This window comes from Engystomops pustulosus, chromosome 5 (assembly GCF_040894005.1).
Source record: "Engystomops pustulosus chromosome 5, aEngPut4.maternal, whole genome shotgun sequence".
Lineage (NCBI taxonomy): Eukaryota > Metazoa > Chordata > Amphibia > Anura > Leptodactylidae > Engystomops > Engystomops pustulosus.
Genome location: NC_092415.1, coordinates 29,553,813 through 29,575,593, shown reverse-complemented (window position 1 = coordinate 29,575,593; position 21,781 = coordinate 29,553,813). Strand labels below are relative to the sequence as shown.

At 41.3% G+C, this 21,781-nt stretch overlaps 1 protein-coding gene across 1 annotated transcript in view; it reads right to left on the bottom strand.

Annotated features, from left to right (window-relative positions):
* The window catches only part of RGS22 (regulator of G protein signaling 22), a 61,894-nt gene extending 45,394 nt beyond the window's left edge, over positions 1-16,500 (bottom strand). Inside the window, exons 1-6 of the mRNA XM_072151496.1 lie at positions 16,296-16,500; positions 13,845-13,873; positions 10,783-10,845; positions 8,457-8,669; positions 7,647-7,732; positions 862-1,027 (exon numbers count right to left, since the gene is read on the bottom strand). Of these exons, the coding sequence (XP_072007597.1) occupies positions 862-1,027; positions 7,647-7,732; positions 8,457-8,669; positions 10,783-10,845; positions 13,845-13,873; positions 16,296-16,320 (582 nt within the window). The 5' untranslated portion in view covers positions 16,321-16,500. The remainder of the gene's footprint in view (positions 1-861; positions 1,028-7,646; positions 7,733-8,456; positions 8,670-10,782; positions 10,846-13,844; positions 13,874-16,295) is intronic.
* Between the last annotated feature and the right edge of the window lie 5,281 nt (positions 16,501-21,781).

Here is a 21,781-nt window from a genome sequence, read left to right as displayed (position 1 = left end):
GGTCATTCTATAAGAAGCTTTATGGTTTACTTCCATTGAATAGAAATCTGTCCCTGGTCATGTGATGTCACACAGGTGCAGGACTTGTTATACCCCTGGTCATGTGATGTCACACAGGTGCACGGCTCATTATATCCCTGGTCATGTGATGTCACACAGGTGCACCGCACGTAATATCCCTGGTCATGTGATGTCACACAGGTGCATGGTTCTTTATATCCCTGGTCATGTGATGTCACACAGTTGCATGCCTCGTTATATTCCTGGTCATGTGATGTCACACAGGTGCATGGCTCTTTATATCCCTGGTCATGTTATGTCACACAGGTGCATGGCTGGTTATATTCCTGGTCATGTGATGTCACACAGGTGCATGGCTCTTTATATCCCTGGTCATGTTATGTCACACAGGTGCATGGCTGGTTATATTCCTGGTCATGTGATGTCACACAGGTGCATGGCTGGTGTGGATCATAATGGGTGAGACAAATAATTGGAAGGTGCTGCTCCTCCTCCTACTTTAACTCCATTCCTGGTTTGGGCATCAAAAACTGCATCTGAAAAACTTAACATGTGACATCACCCTTAGGCCGGCGGCACACGTGGCATTTTGAACCCGTTTTTGAAAATGAACCCTGCATGCAGTTTTTGAAAATGTGTCCATTTTTTCAGATTTTTTTTTTCAGATCATGTCAAAACAGACAGCTTAAAAATGGCCCAAAAACGGGTACAAAACGCCACGTGTGCCGCCTGCCTTACTGTTATACCATTTACAATATAAAACTGCTTTTCATATCATATAATACTGCAATGATAAATCATAAGATGTTGCTACTATATAAACAACCTCCTACATTTTACCTGACCGAGTGTAACATAGAACCTCTTCATTATCTCCTCGTGTTCCGTCTCTGGGGATGGGGAAGCAGCGATGACTCTTTTGAGTGTCCAGGGCTGATACTGTGGATCGATCTCTGAGCTCACTCCTGTGTTACTCACTTTCACCTGGGACAGCAACTTAGCAAGTCTGCGATTAAAAAACACAAAAAAAAGAATTAACCAAATATTAACCGTCCTGTTCCATCATTGTTTTTCCTTTTCATCCTCCCTGCCTTCCAAAAAACAGAAGTTGTAATTTGGCAATTACAAACTTCTTGAAAAGAGGAATGGCTTCTACAATCTCCATACGGGGGAGCTATTTCCTTATAGTCACTCTCAATTGGGGGTGCGTTCACACGTTGCAGTTGTAATCAGCTTTGATGTGGTTTTAGGAGCAGTTTCTTATTGCCTACAGGTGAAAGGCATTATCTGATCAGGTGAATTTGATATTGAAGGGGAAAAATGTTAAATAAATGTGATTCACCTGTTCAATAAATGCATTGAATTAAGTATTAAAATATTAAAATGTATTTAATTTTTAAAAAACGAATAGTTTTTTGACTTTTTTTCCCGAATATTAATTAAAACGGATCAAAACTGATCTGTGTGACCGCAGATCAGTCACACGTGGTGGCACACGTGGCGTTTTGAACCCGTTTTTAGGCCGTTTTTAAGCAGTTTGTTAAAAAAAAAGCATGCATTTTTGACAGTTTTTGTCAAGTTTCAATTATCTTAATTGAGATAATTGGGAAATGCTCAAAAACGGATGCGTTTTTTAACGGACTGCTTAAAAAAACGGCCTTAAAACAGGTTCACAACAACACGTGTGCCACCACCCTCAGGGCGCGTGTTTTGGTTGGGTTTTCATTGCGTTTTGAAACACATTAGAACAGCCAAGATGTGATTTTCCTAAATACATCATTGTTAACAGTTGCGTTTACAAAACGCATTGTAGATGCAATGTTAATGCATGTGTTAACAATGTGTTAACATGTGCGCTTTTCCACACATGTGTTAGCATAGCGTTTAACATGCGTTATTTAAATGCGAGTGTTAACAATAATGTAATTACGGTAGGCAAATCACCTCTCCTCAGCTGTCTTAATGTGTTTCAAACACAATGAAAACGCAACTATAATTGCTTTTTTGGGGTCTATTTACCATGCCATAAAAATAATGTTACTTTTATTCTATGGGGCACCACAATTACGCAAAAAAAAAATCCTCATTTATATGGAGTTTTCTCCTTTTTTTCCCAATTTTACTGAATAAAAACTTGGATAAAATCTTGTTAATTTTTGTATCACCATCTTTTCAGAGGCATAACTTTTTTACTTTTCGGCTGACAAATCTTGGTTCATATGAGCAATTATTAGCAATTATTTTGAAGCACATACCGTATATACTCGTGTATAAGCCGAGTTTTTCAGCACAAAAAATGTGCTGAAAATCCTCAGCTCGGCCTATACACGGGTCAATACACGAGCCCAGTACTAAAAAAAAACAAAACAAAACTTATATACTCACGCATAGTATGACGTCAGCAGCGGCCGTGTTATACTATGCCTCTGCCTGCCGGGAAGAACATGGCCGTGCCCTGCAGGATGTTACAAAAGACAGAAGACGGGCACGGAAGCAAGAAGAGGACCCGCGCTGACATCGGAGGACCCGCGCTGCGCATAGGGGCCGCCGGAGGGTGAGTATATAGGTTTTTTTTTAATACTACTGGGGGCAGGCTGGGCTGGCTGTATACTACTGGGGGCAGGCTGGGCTGGCTGTATACTACTGGGGGCAGGCTGGGCAGTGCTGTATACTACTGGGGGCAGGCTGGGCTGGCTGTATACTACTGGGGGCAGGCTGGGCAGGCTGTACACTACTGGGGGCAGGCTGTACACTACTGGGGGCAGGCTGTACACTACTGGGGGCAGGCTGTATACTACTGGGGGCCGGCTAGGCTGGCCATATACTACTGGGGGCAGGCTGGGCTGGCGTATACTACTGGGGGCCGGCTGGGCTGGCTGTATACCACTGGGGACAGGCTGGGCTGGCTGTATACCACTGGGGGCAGGCTGGGCTGGCTGTATACTACTGGGGGCAGGCTGGGCTGGCTGTATACCACTGGGGGCAGGCTGGGCTGGCTGTATACTACTGGGGGCAGGCTGGGCAGTGCTGTATACTACTGGGGGCAGGCTGGGCTGGCTGTATACTACTGGGGGCAGGCTGGGCTGGCTGTATACTACTGGGGGCCGGCTGGGCTGGCTGTATACTACGGGGGGCTGGCTGGGCTGGCTGTATACTACTGGGGGCAGGCTGGGCTGGCTGTATACTACTGGGGGCCGGCTGGGCTGGCTGTATACTACTGGGGGCAAACTGGGCTGGCTGTGTACTAGTGGGGGCAAACTGGGCTGGCTGTGTACTAGTTGGGGCAGGCTGGGCTAGCTGTATACTACTGGGGGCCGGCTGTATACTACTTGGGGCCGGCTGGGCTGGCTGTATACTACTGGGGGCAGGCTCGGCTGGCTGTATACTACTGGGGGCAGGCTTGGCTGGCTGCATACTAGTGGAGGCAAACTGGGCTGGCTGTATACTACAGGGGGCAGGCTGGGCTGGCTGTATACTAAATTGGCCAGGCTGGGCTGGCTGTATACTACTGGGGGCAAACTGGGCTGGCTGTGTACTAGTGGGGGCAGGCTGGGCTGTCTGTATACTACTGGGGGCAGGCTGGGCTGGCTGTATACTACTGAGGGCAGACTGGGCTGGCTGTATACTACTGGGGGCAGGCTGAGCTTGCTGTATACTACGGGGGCAGGCTAGGCTGGCTGTATACTACAGGGGGCAGGCTAGGCTGGCTGTATACTACAGGGGGCAGGCTGGGCTGGCTGTATACTACTGGGGGCAGGCTGGGCTGGCTGTATACTACTGGGGGCAGGCTGGGCTGGCTGTATAATACAGGGGGCAGGCTGGGCAGGCTGTATACTACTGGGGGCAGCCTGGGCTGGCTGTATACTACTGGGGGCAGGCTGGGCTGGCTGTATACTACTGGGGGCAGGCTGGGCTGGCTGTATACTACAAGGGGCAGGCTGGGCTGACTGTATAATACTGGGGGCTGGCTGTATACTACTGGGGGCAGGCTGGCAATATACTACTGGGGACAGGCTGGCTATATACTACTGGGGACAGGCAGGCTATATACTACTGGGGGCTGGCTGGCTATATACTGGGGGGTCTGTGACCAATGCATTTCCCACCCTCGGCTTATACTCGAGTCAATAGGTTTTCCCAGTTTTTGGTGGTAAAATTAGGGGTCTCGGCTTATACTCGGGTTGGCTTATACTCGAGAATATACGGTCACCTTTTTTAGCGCTTTTTAGAGCCTTTAAGGTTATTAATAAAAAATGTTCTTTTTTTCTGAGCATTTTTCAGGGGTTTTTTTTTTTTACAGCATTCACCGTGCGGTCCAATAACGAGTCCAATAACAATTCTCTTTTATTATACAGATTGTTATGGACGCATCGATAGCAAATGTGGGGAGTAGTTGTGTATTTGTGTTTTTTATACTTTAAGTGTTTGTATGGGAAAGTATTATTTTAGGGACTTAAATTTTATTTTTAGTTATTGTAATGTTTTAAACATTTTTTTTTTAACTTATTTTACTTTATACAAACTTTACTTTATACAAACAAGTCCAAAACACTGCACCACTAATATGTATTCTAGTACAGTGTAAACATGCTGACACATGCGCAGAATGATTACCGTCAGACCCGGAAGGGGTCTAACTGCAGAGGAGACCGGGCAGCCGTGGGGCACTTGGCAGACCTCAGGGCTGCCCTGAAGAGGATCAGAATCCCTGGTAAGCGGCACGGGGGGTCTGATCCCTAGGGGGAAGACCCTGACCGCGGCTTGTAAGGTGTTAACACTTGCGATCAGAGACGGCTCCAATCCTGGGTGTTAGAGCGGCTGTGATATACAGCTGACACCCACTAACTCTGGTGCCGGCTCCGCTTTTGAGCCAGTACCAAAAGCTGTATGTAATAGCACGTCCCAGTGCAAGAAGGGGTTACTGTTACTGTGTTTGCATCCTGTTAACAGTCAGTTCAGTTTTGGGTACAAAACACACACTGTTAATATATGTGTTAGCATTACACTTTGTACACGCAAATGTAAACAGCAATATAATTAGGCAAATCTGTTCTCCTCAAATGTTGTCTATCGTTTCAAAAATCAATGTAAAGGCCATGTGTACACGCAGCCACACACCACATCAAAGCTTATTACCATGCAGTTATAACTGCAACATGTGAACACACCCCAATGGGAAAGTAAAGCCCTCAGATTTGATAATCTAATTAGATAACTTGTAATGACTGATGTTATTCTTTTGCTGCTGATGCCCTGATCAGATTTAGCATTTCAGTTTTTGCTCTCCTCTTTCCAAAAGCCATTTTTCTTTTACTAAGCATTTTTCTTTTGCTTAGCAATTTGAACTTCCCGTTGGTACCGTTTAAGATTCCATGCAATGTAGTGGAATGCTGGAAGAACATTCCACATTTGGTAAATTTGGTGCCAAAAAAAAATCTATCTATATATATTTTATTACATAAAAAAATGTTAATAGTTTGAAAAACATTTTTTTTGCCACATTACCATATTCTGATGCCTATAGATTTTTCATACTTATTTGTACCAGAGCCCCTCTATGCTGCAACTTCAATGGCTATTACACTGTCTCACCCTCCCCCCCTTGCTTCCTCTGCACCTCTCCCCCTCTGCCTGCTGTAATCTCACACAGTAGGAGGGGGAAAGTGCTCCTGCACAGTGTAAGGCCGCAGTCACACGTACCGCTAGGCGTCCGTTCATAATGCAACGCTAGTGCACAGGGGGCGGTCCTTGGCCCGAACGCACATGTGTTTCCAGAGAAACGCATGCGATCGCCTTATCAATCACATGCATTTCCGCGTTATGAACGGATGCCTAGCGGTACCTGTGACCGCGGCCTAAGGGCGGTGGCACGCGTAGCGTTTTGAACCCGTTTTTAAGCAGTCCGTTAAAAAATGCATACGTTTTTTTAAAACAAATCCGTTTTTGACAGTTTTTCTCAATTATCTTAATTGATAATTGAAAAAAACCCTGTCAAAAACGGTAAAAAACTGACGCACTTTCAAAAAACGCATGTATTATTTAACGGACTGCTTAAAAGCTGACTAAAAACAGGTTCAAAACGCTAACCTGTGCCACCACCCTAACAGCTCATTAGCATCATTTTAAAAGTTGATTTTAGAAAGCAAGAGGCCATGGATAACAAATATGAGAAGATTATCGCAGTCACAGGGCCTAGCTCTATAAGTAAGTGTCCCTGGTTTATCATGATGGATTTTGATGGTAGATTTACTTTATCAGAACCGTCCGTTCACAGTTGTTTTCTTAATGAGTAGTCATTACATTCTGAGAAAAAAGAGTTTGCCCAACAAACAATAAACTTACAAATAATAATTTACAATATTCATCCAATTTTACCTAAAGCTATTACTTAGATGTTGACTGGAGATACCCACAGAATGATTGCATGTCCAATGTCCCGCTCAGTGCTGCACTGATTGTAAATAAACTTCTCGGTCCAAGACCTAAATTGTTTGTAAAACTACCAACTTAGTAAGTAAGTTTCCATATAATTAGATGCACAGAGCTTTCTCATAGCCCTGATCCTTCTAAAACGTTCTCTTCCCCTGTTTTATTACTCCCTTGGCTGCACTAAAACTTTATATATCAGTAAGACAATGAGATGTTTTTGGTAACCTTGGATACATTTGGTTTCTAACCATGAAGTATGGTATAAAGTCTATTATGTGTTAGCCACTTCTAGACACTGTGGTATCAAGAACAGTACAGGCATTATAGTCATACGAATGGATTACATTGTTATCAATGGTTAGTGTCCATCAGACTACAAAAACATAACCTTTATTTCAGGATCTTGACCTGATTTATTGGCAAACGTTGTCCAACTTCATTTTCAGCAAATCTATCTGCAGTACCATTTTACAGGCGGTCCCCTACTTAAGAACACCCGACTTACAGATGACCCCTAGTTACAAACGGACCTCTGGATATTAGCAGATCCACAGGCTGTTACACTAAGCAGATCATGTCTCACCCAACCCTCTTTAATATATTCTATTTAGAGAAAACCATTTCTTTCCCTGCAGTTACCCTCACATCAGCCTATCCATATTTAGCAGCTCACACAGAAGTCTATGGAGATGGGAGGGGGAGGCTCTGCTTCCGTCAGCAAGCAAGTGCTTTATTGCCTCACTCTATAGTGGCAGAGATTTATCTTTATAATCAAAGTACAGCCAGAGACCTATTTTATTTATTAATTAACCCTTTCACGACCAGGGTCTTCTTATTCCTGAATGCCCACAGAAATATTTCACCATTTGGAATGACACATTGTAAGATTTTAAGACAGATTTTCAATTTACTGAGAGGTCAGATTACAGCTGCTGTCAGTAGATGTCTGGGGATTGTAGAGGGAGGGGGAGAAGGAATGGGATGCAGGGAAAAAGACAGACACACACAGAGGCTGCTGCTGCTTCTTGTTGGAGATATACTTTAATGGAAAACACATATTAAAGAAGGATTTGATTGCTTTTTATTGTAGCTAATATATACTTTGCTACTAGAGACGCAGTAGCAATATTTGACCTTTCACAGCAGAGCAAAATATACTTGATTTTTATCACACTGATTGAATGTATTGACTGTACCTGTATTCAAAATAACAATCACTCTTCAGAAACGCTGGGAGTCTTTCCTTCTTAATCCATTCCACCCCTTGTTCCCGATTCAAGCACTTAAAAATAGCAAAATTAACAATATATTTATTTTGTTTTGTTTTCTTGTGGATTTCAGCATGCTATATTTTCAAATACCGTATTTTTCGAACTATAATGCACACCAAATTATAAGGCACACCATCAATAAATGCCTGCTAAAACGTCTAGGTTCATATATAAGGCGCACCGGATTATAAGGTGCACCTGATTATAAGGATGAATGACCAGCAGGAGGCAGACCCATGCACAGTTCAAGGCAGCTGTTGTCTGTAAGTACGGTTTATATATAAAGGGCACTGGACTATAAGGCGCATCTTTGATTTCTGAGAAAATCAAAGGATTTTTTGTGCGCCTTAGGCTACATGCACACTGCCGTGTGCCTGCCGCACCGTAGCACAGCGGGCACACGGCAGCACGGGGAGAGGAGGAGGAGGTGAGCGCCGCTCACCCCACCCCTCTCCATAGAAATATATGGGGCACGGCGCCGTAATACGGGAAAAGATAGGACCGTACCGCTCCCGTACCATGCCATGAGCCCATAGAAGTGTATGGGAGACGTATATTGGCCGTATATACGTCGACCGTATATACGTCCCCCATACATGTGTGTGAATGTAGCCTAATAGTCCGAAAAATACGGTATTTGCATTAAAACAATCAATAATATACTGCATACAAAGTATCAAGGTGGTATTCTATAAACCTAAAACACATAAAGGTAACACAATGCACATTACTTACCATAACACTGTAATTGTTGTCAATTCTGACATCAGTAATGGAGGTTTTTTTGAAGCTCCTCCCAGTGACATTTCTAGCTGCGTTATAGATGGGGTCTGGTGATTGGTGATCATGTAAAGCCTTTTTGATTCGCTGTTCCAAGTCATCGGGTACATTACTTATCACTTCAAAAACTCCATAGATTTTGTTGAACTTGATGGCTTCAGCGAATGTCTGCAAGGAAAGTGACACATTAACATTAAAGGAAATTTATCATTAAAATCCATCATGATAAGCCGGGACACTTACTCATAGATCCAGGAACGTGACTGTGGTAATCTTCTTATATTTGTTATCCATGGCCTCCTTCTTTCTAAAATCAACTTTTAACTTTTATGCTAATGAGCAGGGGCGTAACTTGAAGCTGAAGGGCCCTAGTGCAAAGTCTGTGCCAGGCCTCCCGACTATAATGTATGTTTTACATTACTAGTCTTCTCATATTGGAAACTGACACCTTAGGGGCCCCTAAGCCTCCTGGGCCCGGTTGCGATCGCACTCTCTGCACCCCCTCAGGTTACGCCCCTGCTAATGAGCTTGAAGGGGTCCTGTTGGGTGTTATCATAGCCCTTGCTTTATGGGCTGTTACTGCCTCTCCCCCCTTCTCCATCAGCACCTTCCACCTCCCTCTGCCTGATGTAACTTCGCAAAGTGGGAGAGATGAAGTGCTCAGAGTAACAACCTGAGAAGCTACAGCATAGAGGGGCTCTGGTAACTCCCCCAGAGCCCTTCTGGTTTATTAGCATAATTTTTAAAGTTGATTTTAGAAGGAAAGAGAACATGGATAACAAATATAAGAAGATTACCATGGTGCCTGGATCTATGAGTAAGTGTCCCTGGTTTATGCATGAATGTGATTCTAGATTTCCTTTATAAAATTCTGTTCTTTTTACTATTTCAGTTCCACTTTACCACCATGTCAGATGGAAATAAATCACAGGTATCGTTGGGGAGAAAGATAAATAAAATATAACTTTTAATGAATGTACTTTAAAAAGTTCCTCCAACATGTGCGACAGTGTGTACAGGAATCGTGATAACGTACCACACTGTCACAAGTGATAAATAAAAAAGACTTTTCCAGCTCAGAGAGCGCACCCTGTATGTATTGTTAGCAGGTGTAGGTTAGCTCAATGGCCAGTAGGCAGGTAAATCTAGAACGTATAAAGATATAACCGTTGCCCCGTCGTCTATTCTGTGTGCAATAAGGCAACTACGGGGATTATTTCCTGCTCTTAGAAAGTCCTGATGTGCTACAATATCTATTGTCCTAGCTTCTCATCTCTCCACCTCTACGCGTTTCGCCCCTGATGGTGGGGCTCGTCAGGAGAACCGTAGGGGATGAGATTACGTGGAATGAAGGATTGTATTCTACATTCATTCAGGACAGAACATAAAAAAGAAGAAAACGCTGGCGTCCTGATGGTGGGCGCCAGCGTGTGATAGTGGCTACCATCCCCTACGGTTCTCCTGACGAGCCCCACCATCAGGGGCGAAACGCGTAGAGGTGGAGAGATGAGAAGCTAGGACAATAGATATTGTAGCACATCAGGACTTTCTAAGAGCAGGAAATAATCCCCGTAGTTGCCTTATTGCACACAGAATAGACGACGGGGCAACGGTTATATCTTTATACGTTCTAGATTTACCTGCCTACTGGCCATTGAGCTAACCTACACCTGCTAACAATACATACAGGGTGCGCTCTCTGAGCTGGAAAAGTCTTTTTTATTTATCACTTGTGACAGTGTGGTACGTTATCACGATTCCTGTACACACTGTCGCACATGTTGGAGGAACTTTTTAAAGTACATTCATTAAAAGTTATATTTTATTTATCTTTCTCCCCAACGATACCTGTGATTTATTCCCGTACAACTGTATCTTTGGTTGATACCAAACTTAGCTCCTCAGTGACTCCATGTCAGATGGAAAGCAATGTGTGATTACCTACAGTGGCAATGCCCAGTCGTCAATTTTCCCAGAGGTCATACACAACACCAAGTTTTAAGAAAATATTCTCCAGAATAATTATTTCACTGATAATGAATGTATTTATTAATATAGACATATCAGAGACGTGACGGATTACAGAGGTGAGAAAGTAATTGTGTCTGCTGACAAGTCTTAAGCATAACCACAAAAAAAATCTGAATTCCTGCAGCATATTATTATACAGTATAATAGAAACAATCACATAGCATAATGGATTATGAACAGGTTATAGAGTAAAAAATAAATAGGTGCAGATGATTGAGCAATAATGGGATAATGAACAATATATACTTACTGGTAGACTTAAGAATTCATTGAAGTAGTCTACAAGCAAGTCATCTGTTACTAGGAAATCCTCCTATGCAAATACAACAAACCGCATGTGATGAAATACAAAGCACAGAAGTTCGACATATTAACTACTGACTATAGCAAACACTAACAGGGACAAGTATGACAGCAGATATAGCTTTATCTGCTCTGAAACCCATTGTTTGTTACCATGTATATGTCACCTGACCAAGCCATCGTGTATGAATGAAGATCAGCTTGGTTGTATTGCCGTGATTATTAATATTTAATATATACATGTACCGGTATTTTATGAATATATATATATATATATATATATATACATATATATATATATATATATATACCGTATATATATATACCGTATATATATATATATATATATATATACATATATATATATATATATATATATATATATACACATACTCCTTAGCTGTCATGATCACCCAATGGTAACGAAAGACCAGAAAAATGCAGTATATATATATTAAATATACTGCATTTTTCTGGTCTTCTCTGTGATATTGGCAGCACCTTTGGTTACCATTGGGTGATCATGACAGCTAAGGAGTTAGTCAGAGGGAAGGGGGTTCACTCCAATGACCCCTGCAATGCTATCACAGGGTGATGTGGGGTTGCCATGAGTCCCAGAGGCCAGAACATAGCATCTGCCAACTATGAAAACCTATTGGGTCCACCCAAAGGCTGTGTCTAATAGGCTGTGTGCCTGTGTATAACTGACACATATAATACAATGCAATACAAAAGTAGTGGGACATAAAAATAAGTTTTACAAATATTAAAGAATAACAAAAAAAATAAAAGCCCCCAAATAATTGTCCTTTTCTCCATAATCAATTATGAAAAAAAATAAATAATAAAAAAATTACAAAATCACAAAATGGGTAGTGCTGTGTCTCATAATAAGAAGTTTTTATCTACTTGTTGAACACTTCTCCCCTGAGGAGCTAACCACAGCCTAGGACCGATCCACACAAGTCCCACAATTAAAGCATAAAAAAGTTACTCTGACCAAAGCTCCACAGTTTCCTTGTTTGTTCTTTCCAATAAAATATTTCACGAGTCTCCTAATATGATTTTATACCCATACTGTGAGGGGCATGAAAAAAATAAATAAATAAAAACTAGCAAAATATATGTTATAAAAAGTGTTCAAAAGGTGCAATTAGTACTAGTTAAAATAGTATTTGATCCGGCAAAAAACAAGCCTTAATAATACTCTTTTGGTGCAATTAGGAAAAAAATGTATAGCTCTCAGAATGTCTATACAGGCAGTCCCCGAGTTACGTACAAGATAGGGTCCGGAGGTTTGTTCTTAAGTTGAATTTGTATGTAAGTCGAAACTGTATATTTTATAATTGTAGATCCAGACAAAAAAAATTTGGCCCCGGTGACAATTGGAGTTTAAACATTTTTTGCTGTAATGGAAACAAGGATTATCAATAAAGCTTCATGACAGACACATTACAGCTGATCATTGCAGTCTGGGACTATAGTAAAGCATTCAGAGAGCTTCATCAGAGGTCACAGGGGCCTGTCTGTAACTATGGGTTGTCTGTAAGTCGGGTGTCCTTAAGTAGGGGACCGACTGTATATAATATTGACAACAATATAATTTTAGCAGTACAATGTGCTTGGTTTACAATGGCGTTTCTCCACAACACTAAGGGGTTTGTTTTTTTCACTGCTAGACTCTCAGATCAGTATCTAGGGAAATCTAGTAACTTAATGTGTTTACTAGACCAGAAGTTATTCCATGAAATTGCACTAATTATAGGAGAGTGTACGGATTATAGTAGCGTCAACAGAAAATACCATTACAGCTGTCAGGTATACAATGGCAATATACATAGACTATTTCTCATGGCTTCCATTAATCAGCAGTAATTGGAGAAGTATATGATCCCTATGTATTCAGTAATGAGACATGGTAAACACTACCTGGCAACATACACCCTCCAACACCTTATAGGAGAGGGTGATGCCACACATGGCGTTTTTGGTCAGTTTTTAAGCATGCGTTTCAGTCCGTTTAAAAAAGCATCCGTTTGGACCGTTTACCATGCATTTGGCTGCTTACAACCTGTTTATCTATTAAGATAATTGGGAAAACCGGACAAAAACGGATGCGTTTTTAAAAACGGATGCGTTTTTAAAATGCATGCGTATTTAAACGGACTGAAAATGCATGCTTAAAAACGGACCAGGATGAGTGGCATCACCCTAAGGCTAAATTTATTTTTCATGTCTTTGGTATATGCCAGGAAAGCCACAGGTGTATACACTGAGCGTTCCCATAGACATATACGAGTACTGGCAGGCGGGGGCTTCCTTTATGCCTCCTTATCTAAAGTATATGTAGTATGATGTGGTAGAAACAGGATGGTAAGACAGAGCATTTACGTTTTTCCATCCTCCTCCATCTTGCTAAGCGATGTATACATCCAGCGGAGGCCAATGGAGGTGATCGGGGACAGATGCAAAGTATTGCATCCATCCCCGACTTTTGTTGAGCATACGTCCACAGTGACGTGACTCTCCAAATAAGGATAGTTAAAGGGTAAAATATTTTGAACATCCGAGGGGAAGTACAGGACAACGTATCCCACTGTATGAGCACACCATGGGAAATGTTGCAGCCCTCTGTTGTAAGTGCCGGGTGTGAATCCTCCAGAGATGTCCTTACAATGCACTGAAAAAAATGTAATGTGAATACAGCCTTATAAACTTGTCCTCACTTCAGCATTCCTACATTGAAGGCAGTTTTTATCTAGCATTGGGGTTTTTCTTTTCTGATGGTAGGTCCATCACAATTTCATGGTTTCCAATGAGGAAAGGACTTGCAGATTCATATTGTCATATGATGAAACTATGTTCCTTTGTATAAAAACCGGAATAACCATTGCAGATTCTAACATGTTGGACTGGAAAAATAGGGTACAATTTGACTGACATTGGTCTGACTGTCCAAAAACTATCACTTTTTTTTTTTTTTTTAAATCACAATCTTTATTTACTTACAAAAACATCTTCCGTTATTATGGGCGGGCCTGATAATAGAAAAACGAGACATTTGATTAGATGTGGACGATTTATACATTTATGATACTTAGTAAAATATTAAGGTTGGAATCACAATTTCAGTTTTCCTGGTCAAATACAGAAGTAGCTGATACATTTTCCTGTGTTTCTACCAATAAAAGGTTAAAATATACGTAATCTGGCGTTGTTTTTAAGGTCCGCGGTTCCGTGATTTCCATGGATGCCTCACAAAGCCATTGATTTCTATGGGTGTCTTCACATGGGCTTGTATTTTCACTGATCCGTTGCCCATGAAAAAAATAATGAAACCTGTCCTATTTTTTTCATGGATGCGGATCACAATAGAAGTCGATGGGTCTGCAGAAAAAACTAATGCAACATCTGGTTTTTTTTCACCAGGTATGATGTTTTCAAAGCAATTTTAAACCTTCAGGGTTTTTTTTTGCGGACACAGAGATACAACGGAGACAAAACAGATGCATCACAGAGATAAACTGAAGAAAAACGGAGACACGACGGAACAGATGCGCAACTGTAACTGAGCACCAGCGCCAATGTGAAAGAGCCCATACACTGTGCTGCACATTTTATCAGCACTGCATGAGTCACCCATAGTAGCATCTCAAGCACTGGGAATGTGCCCCAGAGATTTTGGTCCAGGACCCACATATTTGTAGATAATACCAACTACAACTGTATCTTCATTGTGCCAACCTGTTCCGGGTATCCTACTGCAGTTTCTTGTAGGCTGCAGGTCTAACTGGGTCCAGGGCCAACAAGAATCTGACACCAACTGAGGTCCCGGGCTATGAAAGCTGTCTCTGGATTGATCTATACTATATGACAGGACAATAATGTAGAACTTTTTATCACTGTTTTTTTTTAAAGAACTTTCTCCCTCAGGTAGGGTATGAATTGTCACTTCTAGAATTTCCTCTTGTAGTGAAATCTTACAAGTTGACCTATAAAGAAATATTCTCCAAAGTCATATGAAATTGAGCAGAGAAGAGTCGTATTTTGTCTGAGATGAGTCAAGTCTAGAGACTGCAAAGAGTATCACTTTATCTTCAGTTCTATAGCACTTGGAAACATGCTGCTGGTGTTATGATCGCACCTTCAGATCAGGCTTGTGGTTTTATGATCTACACAACTAGAGATACAGACAGTTAAAAAGGAGGGAATTGGATTTTATCTGCAGCTCACGTTTCCAATGATGGATTTACAATGACACCAATTGCTTCTTGGTACTACAGAACCACATCCGGCCCCTCTAACAATCTCTGACAATCCCGTCTGACCTCATTAAAAAGTTGAGTTCCCCTCCCCATCATTAAATAACGATGCATTTAGGTCCTCCATATTTGATTGAATCAACATAATGTTTTATTTACATTTTTTTTATGGAGGGATATGTTATATACTGAATACAGTCTATAGGAATTGGGTAGAACTGAGGTAAGTATATGAGTTAGGCCCTCTAAAACCATTCCAATTTCTCATATGGCTCCATGAAAAACTTAAACGCCCACATCTGATCAAAACTGACTCAAAACTTGCAGCCTCCAAACTTGACTCATCTCAGAGAATTTTTCTGCTTTTTTTTTTCTTTTAATAGCCAAAATTTTACATAAAATACAGAATTTTAGAAAGGACGTTCCAGATTCAGACCCATACCTGGTAGTTTAATAGGCTAAAATATGGTATCAGTTTCCATTTAAGAACCAAGAAAAACTCCCTGGACCTGTAGTAATATTGAGTATTGCTGTATTTTCTGTTTTATCGTTTTGGTTTTTGAAGTACTACAAAGCATTGTCACCTACATTTTTACCTACACTTTTCAATCGATAATGATTTAGTCCGGGTTTTGGAGTCTAAGATTGTAGGTTGTATAGTAGAGAAAGGTTTGATATATAATCTCAAAGGTATCATTCACATAAGCCATATCTCTATAAGAGAGCAGTATCTTTTATGGCAAAATCCGGTCAGAGGAAAGCAGAGAGGCTTTTTCCCTGCCATCTTTATATGGGATGTGAAGGATTCAATTGTACCTACAGGAAACATAGTTTAACCACAGTCCTATGTAAAACAGTACTAAATCATACTGCCAAAATATAGTTTTATTAAATCTGAATAATGAGAGAACCAAAATTCTCTGCGCATAAATTACATTAGTGAAATCAATGTAGACAGAGCCCAATCATTGTAGAAAATGTAACACAACATAATATGATACAAATGTATCTGTGATTTATCAGTACAGTATCATCAAAGCCAAGCCCAGGACAATGGACCATTTACAGGGAGTAATTTGTTACGTAGTTGTTGTCATTACTCAGTACATAATGCTTATTATAAGACTAGATGTCAGATTTATATTGAGTTTAGGAACCTTTAGAAGACCCAGACTGATACTAGACCCATCTCTCCTACCAGTTCCCAGCCTCTTGTGCCCCATGGTGAGTGGCAGTGTTCAGTCCTCAGGAGACTTGAGTGACGGCTCTGTGTGCATAGCGAGGGTCCTGACAGGTGAGTGCACCTATGATTGGTAGGAGAAGCATATAACTCCAGGCAGAACAGCTGGTGGCGTGCAGTGCGGGTGCTCGCTCTCTTCTGGGTGTGTGTGTGACTGCACGTTGCTATGGAGTTCCATTGTAATGAATGGTGAAAGCTCTTCTCCTCCCACAGAAGACATTGCTCACTCTCAGCAGGTTTACGCATTGTGTTTGCCCTGTGTGACAACGCTTACTGGGTATGACATTATGGGGCAAGGAACGGTATCGTGCCAACAACTTGTCTATCTTCTTGACAATTGCAGTCAGCGAATTAAAAGCAATAGAATACATATTAGTTCTTGTCTAGAGACATCATTTCTGATCCATAACTTTCTCTTTAGCACTATAAGTATTAAACAGTATAGAACGAAATGTGTTAAGCTACATTCACATGAACGTATGAAACCAGCACACGGCCCCATTCATTTCAATGGGCAATACAGCCATCCATTTACATGGCCATATGCCCCACTGTTCCGTACCGTAAGCGAGCCGCATAAAAACATAGAGCATGTCCTATTATCCACCGTATTTCCGTTACGACCCATTGGAGTCAATGGGAATGTATCAAATAGGGGCCAAATATGTGCTGCGTACGATTGTGCACTGTATGCTGCCGTATATACGTGCAGTATCCAGAACCAGTGGGAGGTGCATTCGGTCAGCCAGCCAATAGTCAGTCATCCATTATTTGACAGCCCACTGTATTTTCTACGGATACGGCGACATACGTGCACATACGGATGAAAATCGTCACATATATATGGATTCATACAGAACGGAAATATAGGACTGGAAAAATCACATGTTCGTGTCAATGCAGCCTTAAGGTACATTTACACAGTCTGGCAGCATACCTGGAGAAAAGTGGTACATGGCCGCACGTCCATTTATAGAGATAGAGCACGTCCATTTACAGCACGGATCGGTGCCACACGTGTCACGCAGTACCGCCACCGGGCCTTCATTGCCGCCGCATATACATTCCCCTAGACAGCCTTGTGAATGCACCCCTGTATTGTAATATGATTCATGAACTGTGAGTGGAATAAACATTGAATTTTCTAAATACATATATTCGTAGCAGTGTTATTATTGATGTGAAATTCCCACCAGATGTTGGTAATAACTAGGGCTTAGCAGACCGGAACCAGCACCAATCACAGTCATTAACTAGAGATGAGTGGACCTGTTCATTTAAATGCTGTTCCTTTGCCAGCACCGATCATGGGTGTTACTGGTGGGTGCTCGGGTCTGCTCATCACTAGTAATAACCCTGGCAAAAAATGTAATTACTGTAAGTTATATGTAATACTGAGCCATGAGTATTCAAGAAACTAACGACACATTTAAGACACCTCTAGTGGGATTTTGGCCCGTTAGTCCTTACATTCTTCAGATGTTCTCTAAGCTCCGACCATAAACTCTTCAATTTTACTTCCTTCTGTAGATTTTGTATTAGCTGCAGGTCAAGTTATTGGCTGGACCATTGTAGAAGCTTTATCTTTTTTCTACAAAACCAGTTGAGAGTTCCCTTAGTTTTGTGTTTGGGATCATTGTCTTGATGAAATGTCCACCCTTGTCTTATCTTCATCATCTTGGTAGGATGACAGCAGATTTGTATCAGGAATTTCTGATCCATTGATCCTTAGTCTTATGAAGAGTGCTGTCTACTGAAATATAAAGTCTCATACCATGATGTTCCCACCTACAAATTTCACTGGTGGTTTGGTGTTTTTTGGGGGGGTGATATGCAGCGTCATGAGCGTAACTACAGTGGTAGCAACCATAGCAGCTGCTATGGGGCCCATAATGTCAAGGGGCCCCGTCATCCAACCTGATACTAAAGAATGGAGGATGTGCAATATTATATACATATTATGCTACACATTGTACATCATAATATGTATATAACATATGTAATGCATATATGCTGTATATGTATCTATGATGTGTATATTCTGTATCTGGAACTGTAATTGTATGTATATGTGATGTGCATGTGTGTATGAGTGTAATATGCAATATTCATATTTTGAAGTGGGAAGGGGGCCCCATTCAGAATTCTGCTATGGGGCCCTGCCACTCCTAGTTACGCCACTGTGCAGCATAGTCTCCAAATTTTGGTGTCGTCTGAGCAGGCTGTATTCTCCCAGTATTTCAAATGTTACTGAGAAAACTAAGTGTGTTTGAACGTGCTTTCTGTGGTGAACGTTCATACAGGTCATGGAGTGCATTACATATTGTTTTCAGTGGAACAATTGTACCTGCCGGTTCCATGTCCTTGGCTCACTTACACCTCCAATACTTTAGAATTCTTCTGTAACCAATGGCAACAAAATGCTTTTCAACATTTAAGACATCTCACTGGTTTTATCCATCATGAGATGTTTTTTGTGTGTGGCACCGTAGTAATGAGACATAATTCTACAAGTCATTATTTGAACCAGTTGTTATTTTTCATTATATGGCCTTATTCACACAAGCATGTGCTCAGCTGTGGTTTTTTCTTAGTTTTTTTATTTTTATAGTGTCCACAGGAGGATTTAGTAAATAGCAGCTTAGGAACTAAACCACCGGATAATAAGGACCTGTAGGTGGTTTAGTGTCCCAAATCGCTCTGACAGGTCCACTTTAAATATGAAAATGTAGTAGGAGAAGCAATGAAACAGTACAGGATTGCCTGGATTTGCCCAGTTCATTCAAAACAATTACATGCTGGAGTTGCTCTTACAAATTTAATGAACCCTCTCGATCCAGCCTGAACGATACTCTAGTGTACATTTATACATTGCACATTGTGTTAATTATTGCATACAATTTCATTCGGTAAGAGAATGTGTCCTCAATACAGCCTGAGGCTGCGTTCAAACGTTCAGGTTTTCAGATGCAGTTTTTGATTTCCAATCTAGGAGTGCAGTGAAAAAGAGAGGGATCAGCTTGTCTCAAAGATATATTCTCATCCATTATTTTCTGTCGACTCCAAGCATTGCAACATAACAGCTGAACTCTGCCACCCCCTTTGATCCCCTTTTCCTGCAAATCCCTTATTTACAAGGACTCCTATAGGTTTCTGGCATCAATTGCTTTCCTGGCAGGGGCAATCATGAACCTGACGCACAGATCTCCCCACCTCACCACTTTCAAAAAGGAGGAGATAAATGAAAACACTGAATTCAAAGCTTTTTACCTAAATGGAGGATAAAGACAGAAAACACTGGTTTGTGACTTTTGATTTTTTAATATATTTTATTCTGTTAGTGTTGAGCATGCACAGTAGTTGCATCCCATGGAAAATGTGCATCCAGCTTATGCCCTGTCCTCTCACTATGTCGATTAGCAGCACAACTCCACACAAATCAGGCAAAATATGTGAAGGTTGTGTAGGCGAATGAGGATTTGCACCAACATTTGCTAGTTCAGAAACCTTTAGGCCACATTCACAATATTCAATATCAGTGGCTGAAGCCAAAGCCAGATGTGGAATTTATAGAGAAAATGTGTTTTCCACAAATCATTAGGTCTTGGGATGTAAAATAACTTTGCCTAGTATCTTTGTTACCTAAATTTAGCAGTTTCTTTGCCATTGCCCTCAGATTATCTGAGTGCTGTACTAGCGGCTTCCTATTCATGTGCTGATAAGACCTGGAGTCTGTAGTATAAACAAATCTACAAATGGTATATATACTCCTGGGAGGGGAGAAGCTGCTGCTCACAGAGGAGGTCATGACAGAGCTCTCTGTGTGTGAAGCAGAGCTGGATGTGTTCCAAGACTGGATACAAATGTATCCTGCATAGAATGGTGAGGTACAAGATCTCCCCGGTTCCCTAGTAATCCCTCCATCCCAGTCTGGAATCCTAAAAAGGACATTCTCTGTACGTCATGCTGCTCCCTTCCCCCACCTTGTCATTGACAGTATCAGCAGTGTGCAGATAAGATATTGCCCTTAGACTTCATGTACTAATGATTTCTACAACTTATTACATGTCCCTTGCTCCTCCATGTGATGGAAGCTGCCAGGCTGTCACCATATGCATCCTGTATGTGCAGTGTTCAGTGGATTTACTTGTGGGAAACTAAATGGAGTTACTGCTAAATTACTTTCAGGAAACACAAAGCATCATGGGATCTGTGGGCAAGCTAACTGGCCTCAGCTTGAGGGCAAAGACTGAGTCTCCACCCACTACCTCTGCAAAGAAAAAAAAAAAAGAAAAAAAAAAAAAAAAAAATCAATTCCAGGACTGTTGCTGGATTAAATGCACTGTGTGGCAGATGCAGTGTGGGGGATATGTTGTGTTCAATGAAGAGATCTCGTACACCAGTGAAATCATACAACTGCAATCCTAGAATATAAAATGCATATTTCACGGTCCTGCTGCTACAAAAAAAAAAAAAAAAAAAAGTGTGGTTCTAGTGATGCTACCTACACATGAAACATGTGCAATATTGGGTCACAAACATCAATTAGCTCAAAATGAAATAACAGTTGATGCTTGATGCTCCCATGTTCATCAATAAGTAATATTCCCTCTTCCTTCTTGTTAAATGTACAGTGTAATGGGAGCCCTTTTATGGCCACAGGCATTATTTACAGCACAGCAGTTTATCATCTTGTACCATAGAGAATGGTGTGAAGTGTCAACGTCTTCAAAAAACAGATTGAGTTACCCCAGTAACTAGATCGTGACTGTGCAAGTAACTGCAAGAGCCATTTCCCTTGATTAGCACAAAGTTATACAGATTAGTTTGGCAGTATATGTTACCTATAGGCTTATTGATATTGTATGCAAGAAGGGGAAAAAAGCAAAAAAACATTTAGATTGATTTATAAAGAACTGCAGAATAGGATGGCGTCATTTGGCGTCACATCTGCGCTTTGGAAACAAGTGTAATTTAATCTAATAGATCACTAGCAAAGTATCCATTGGTTTTATGGGTAACAAATCAGTTAAAAACAAACAGATACCTTGTTTGTCAGTAAGGCTCTATGCACACAGCTGTAATAGGGCCAGTGACGTTGCCACTCATTTTGTGGCCAAATCATGGCCCCTATAGAGGTCAATGGCACCCAATCATGGTGTGGTGAGCATACTGTCTGTCTGACCTGGACACTTGGCTTTCTATGGATAGAGCAAGGGTAAGAAGCGGACAGTGCAAACTGATACAGAGCAGGACAGAGAAAAAGCCTTTTGTTACTTCAGATTTTAAAACCAGTATGTCAATTTGCATCCAACTGTCAGCTAAAAATAATGGAAGCCCTAATGGAAAATGTAAAAACAGATAAGGGGAGAAGCCATAACAAATCCACCGAAATCCATGGGTGGGGTGGGGGTCCTAATTTGGCTGTATCCGCAATCAATGGA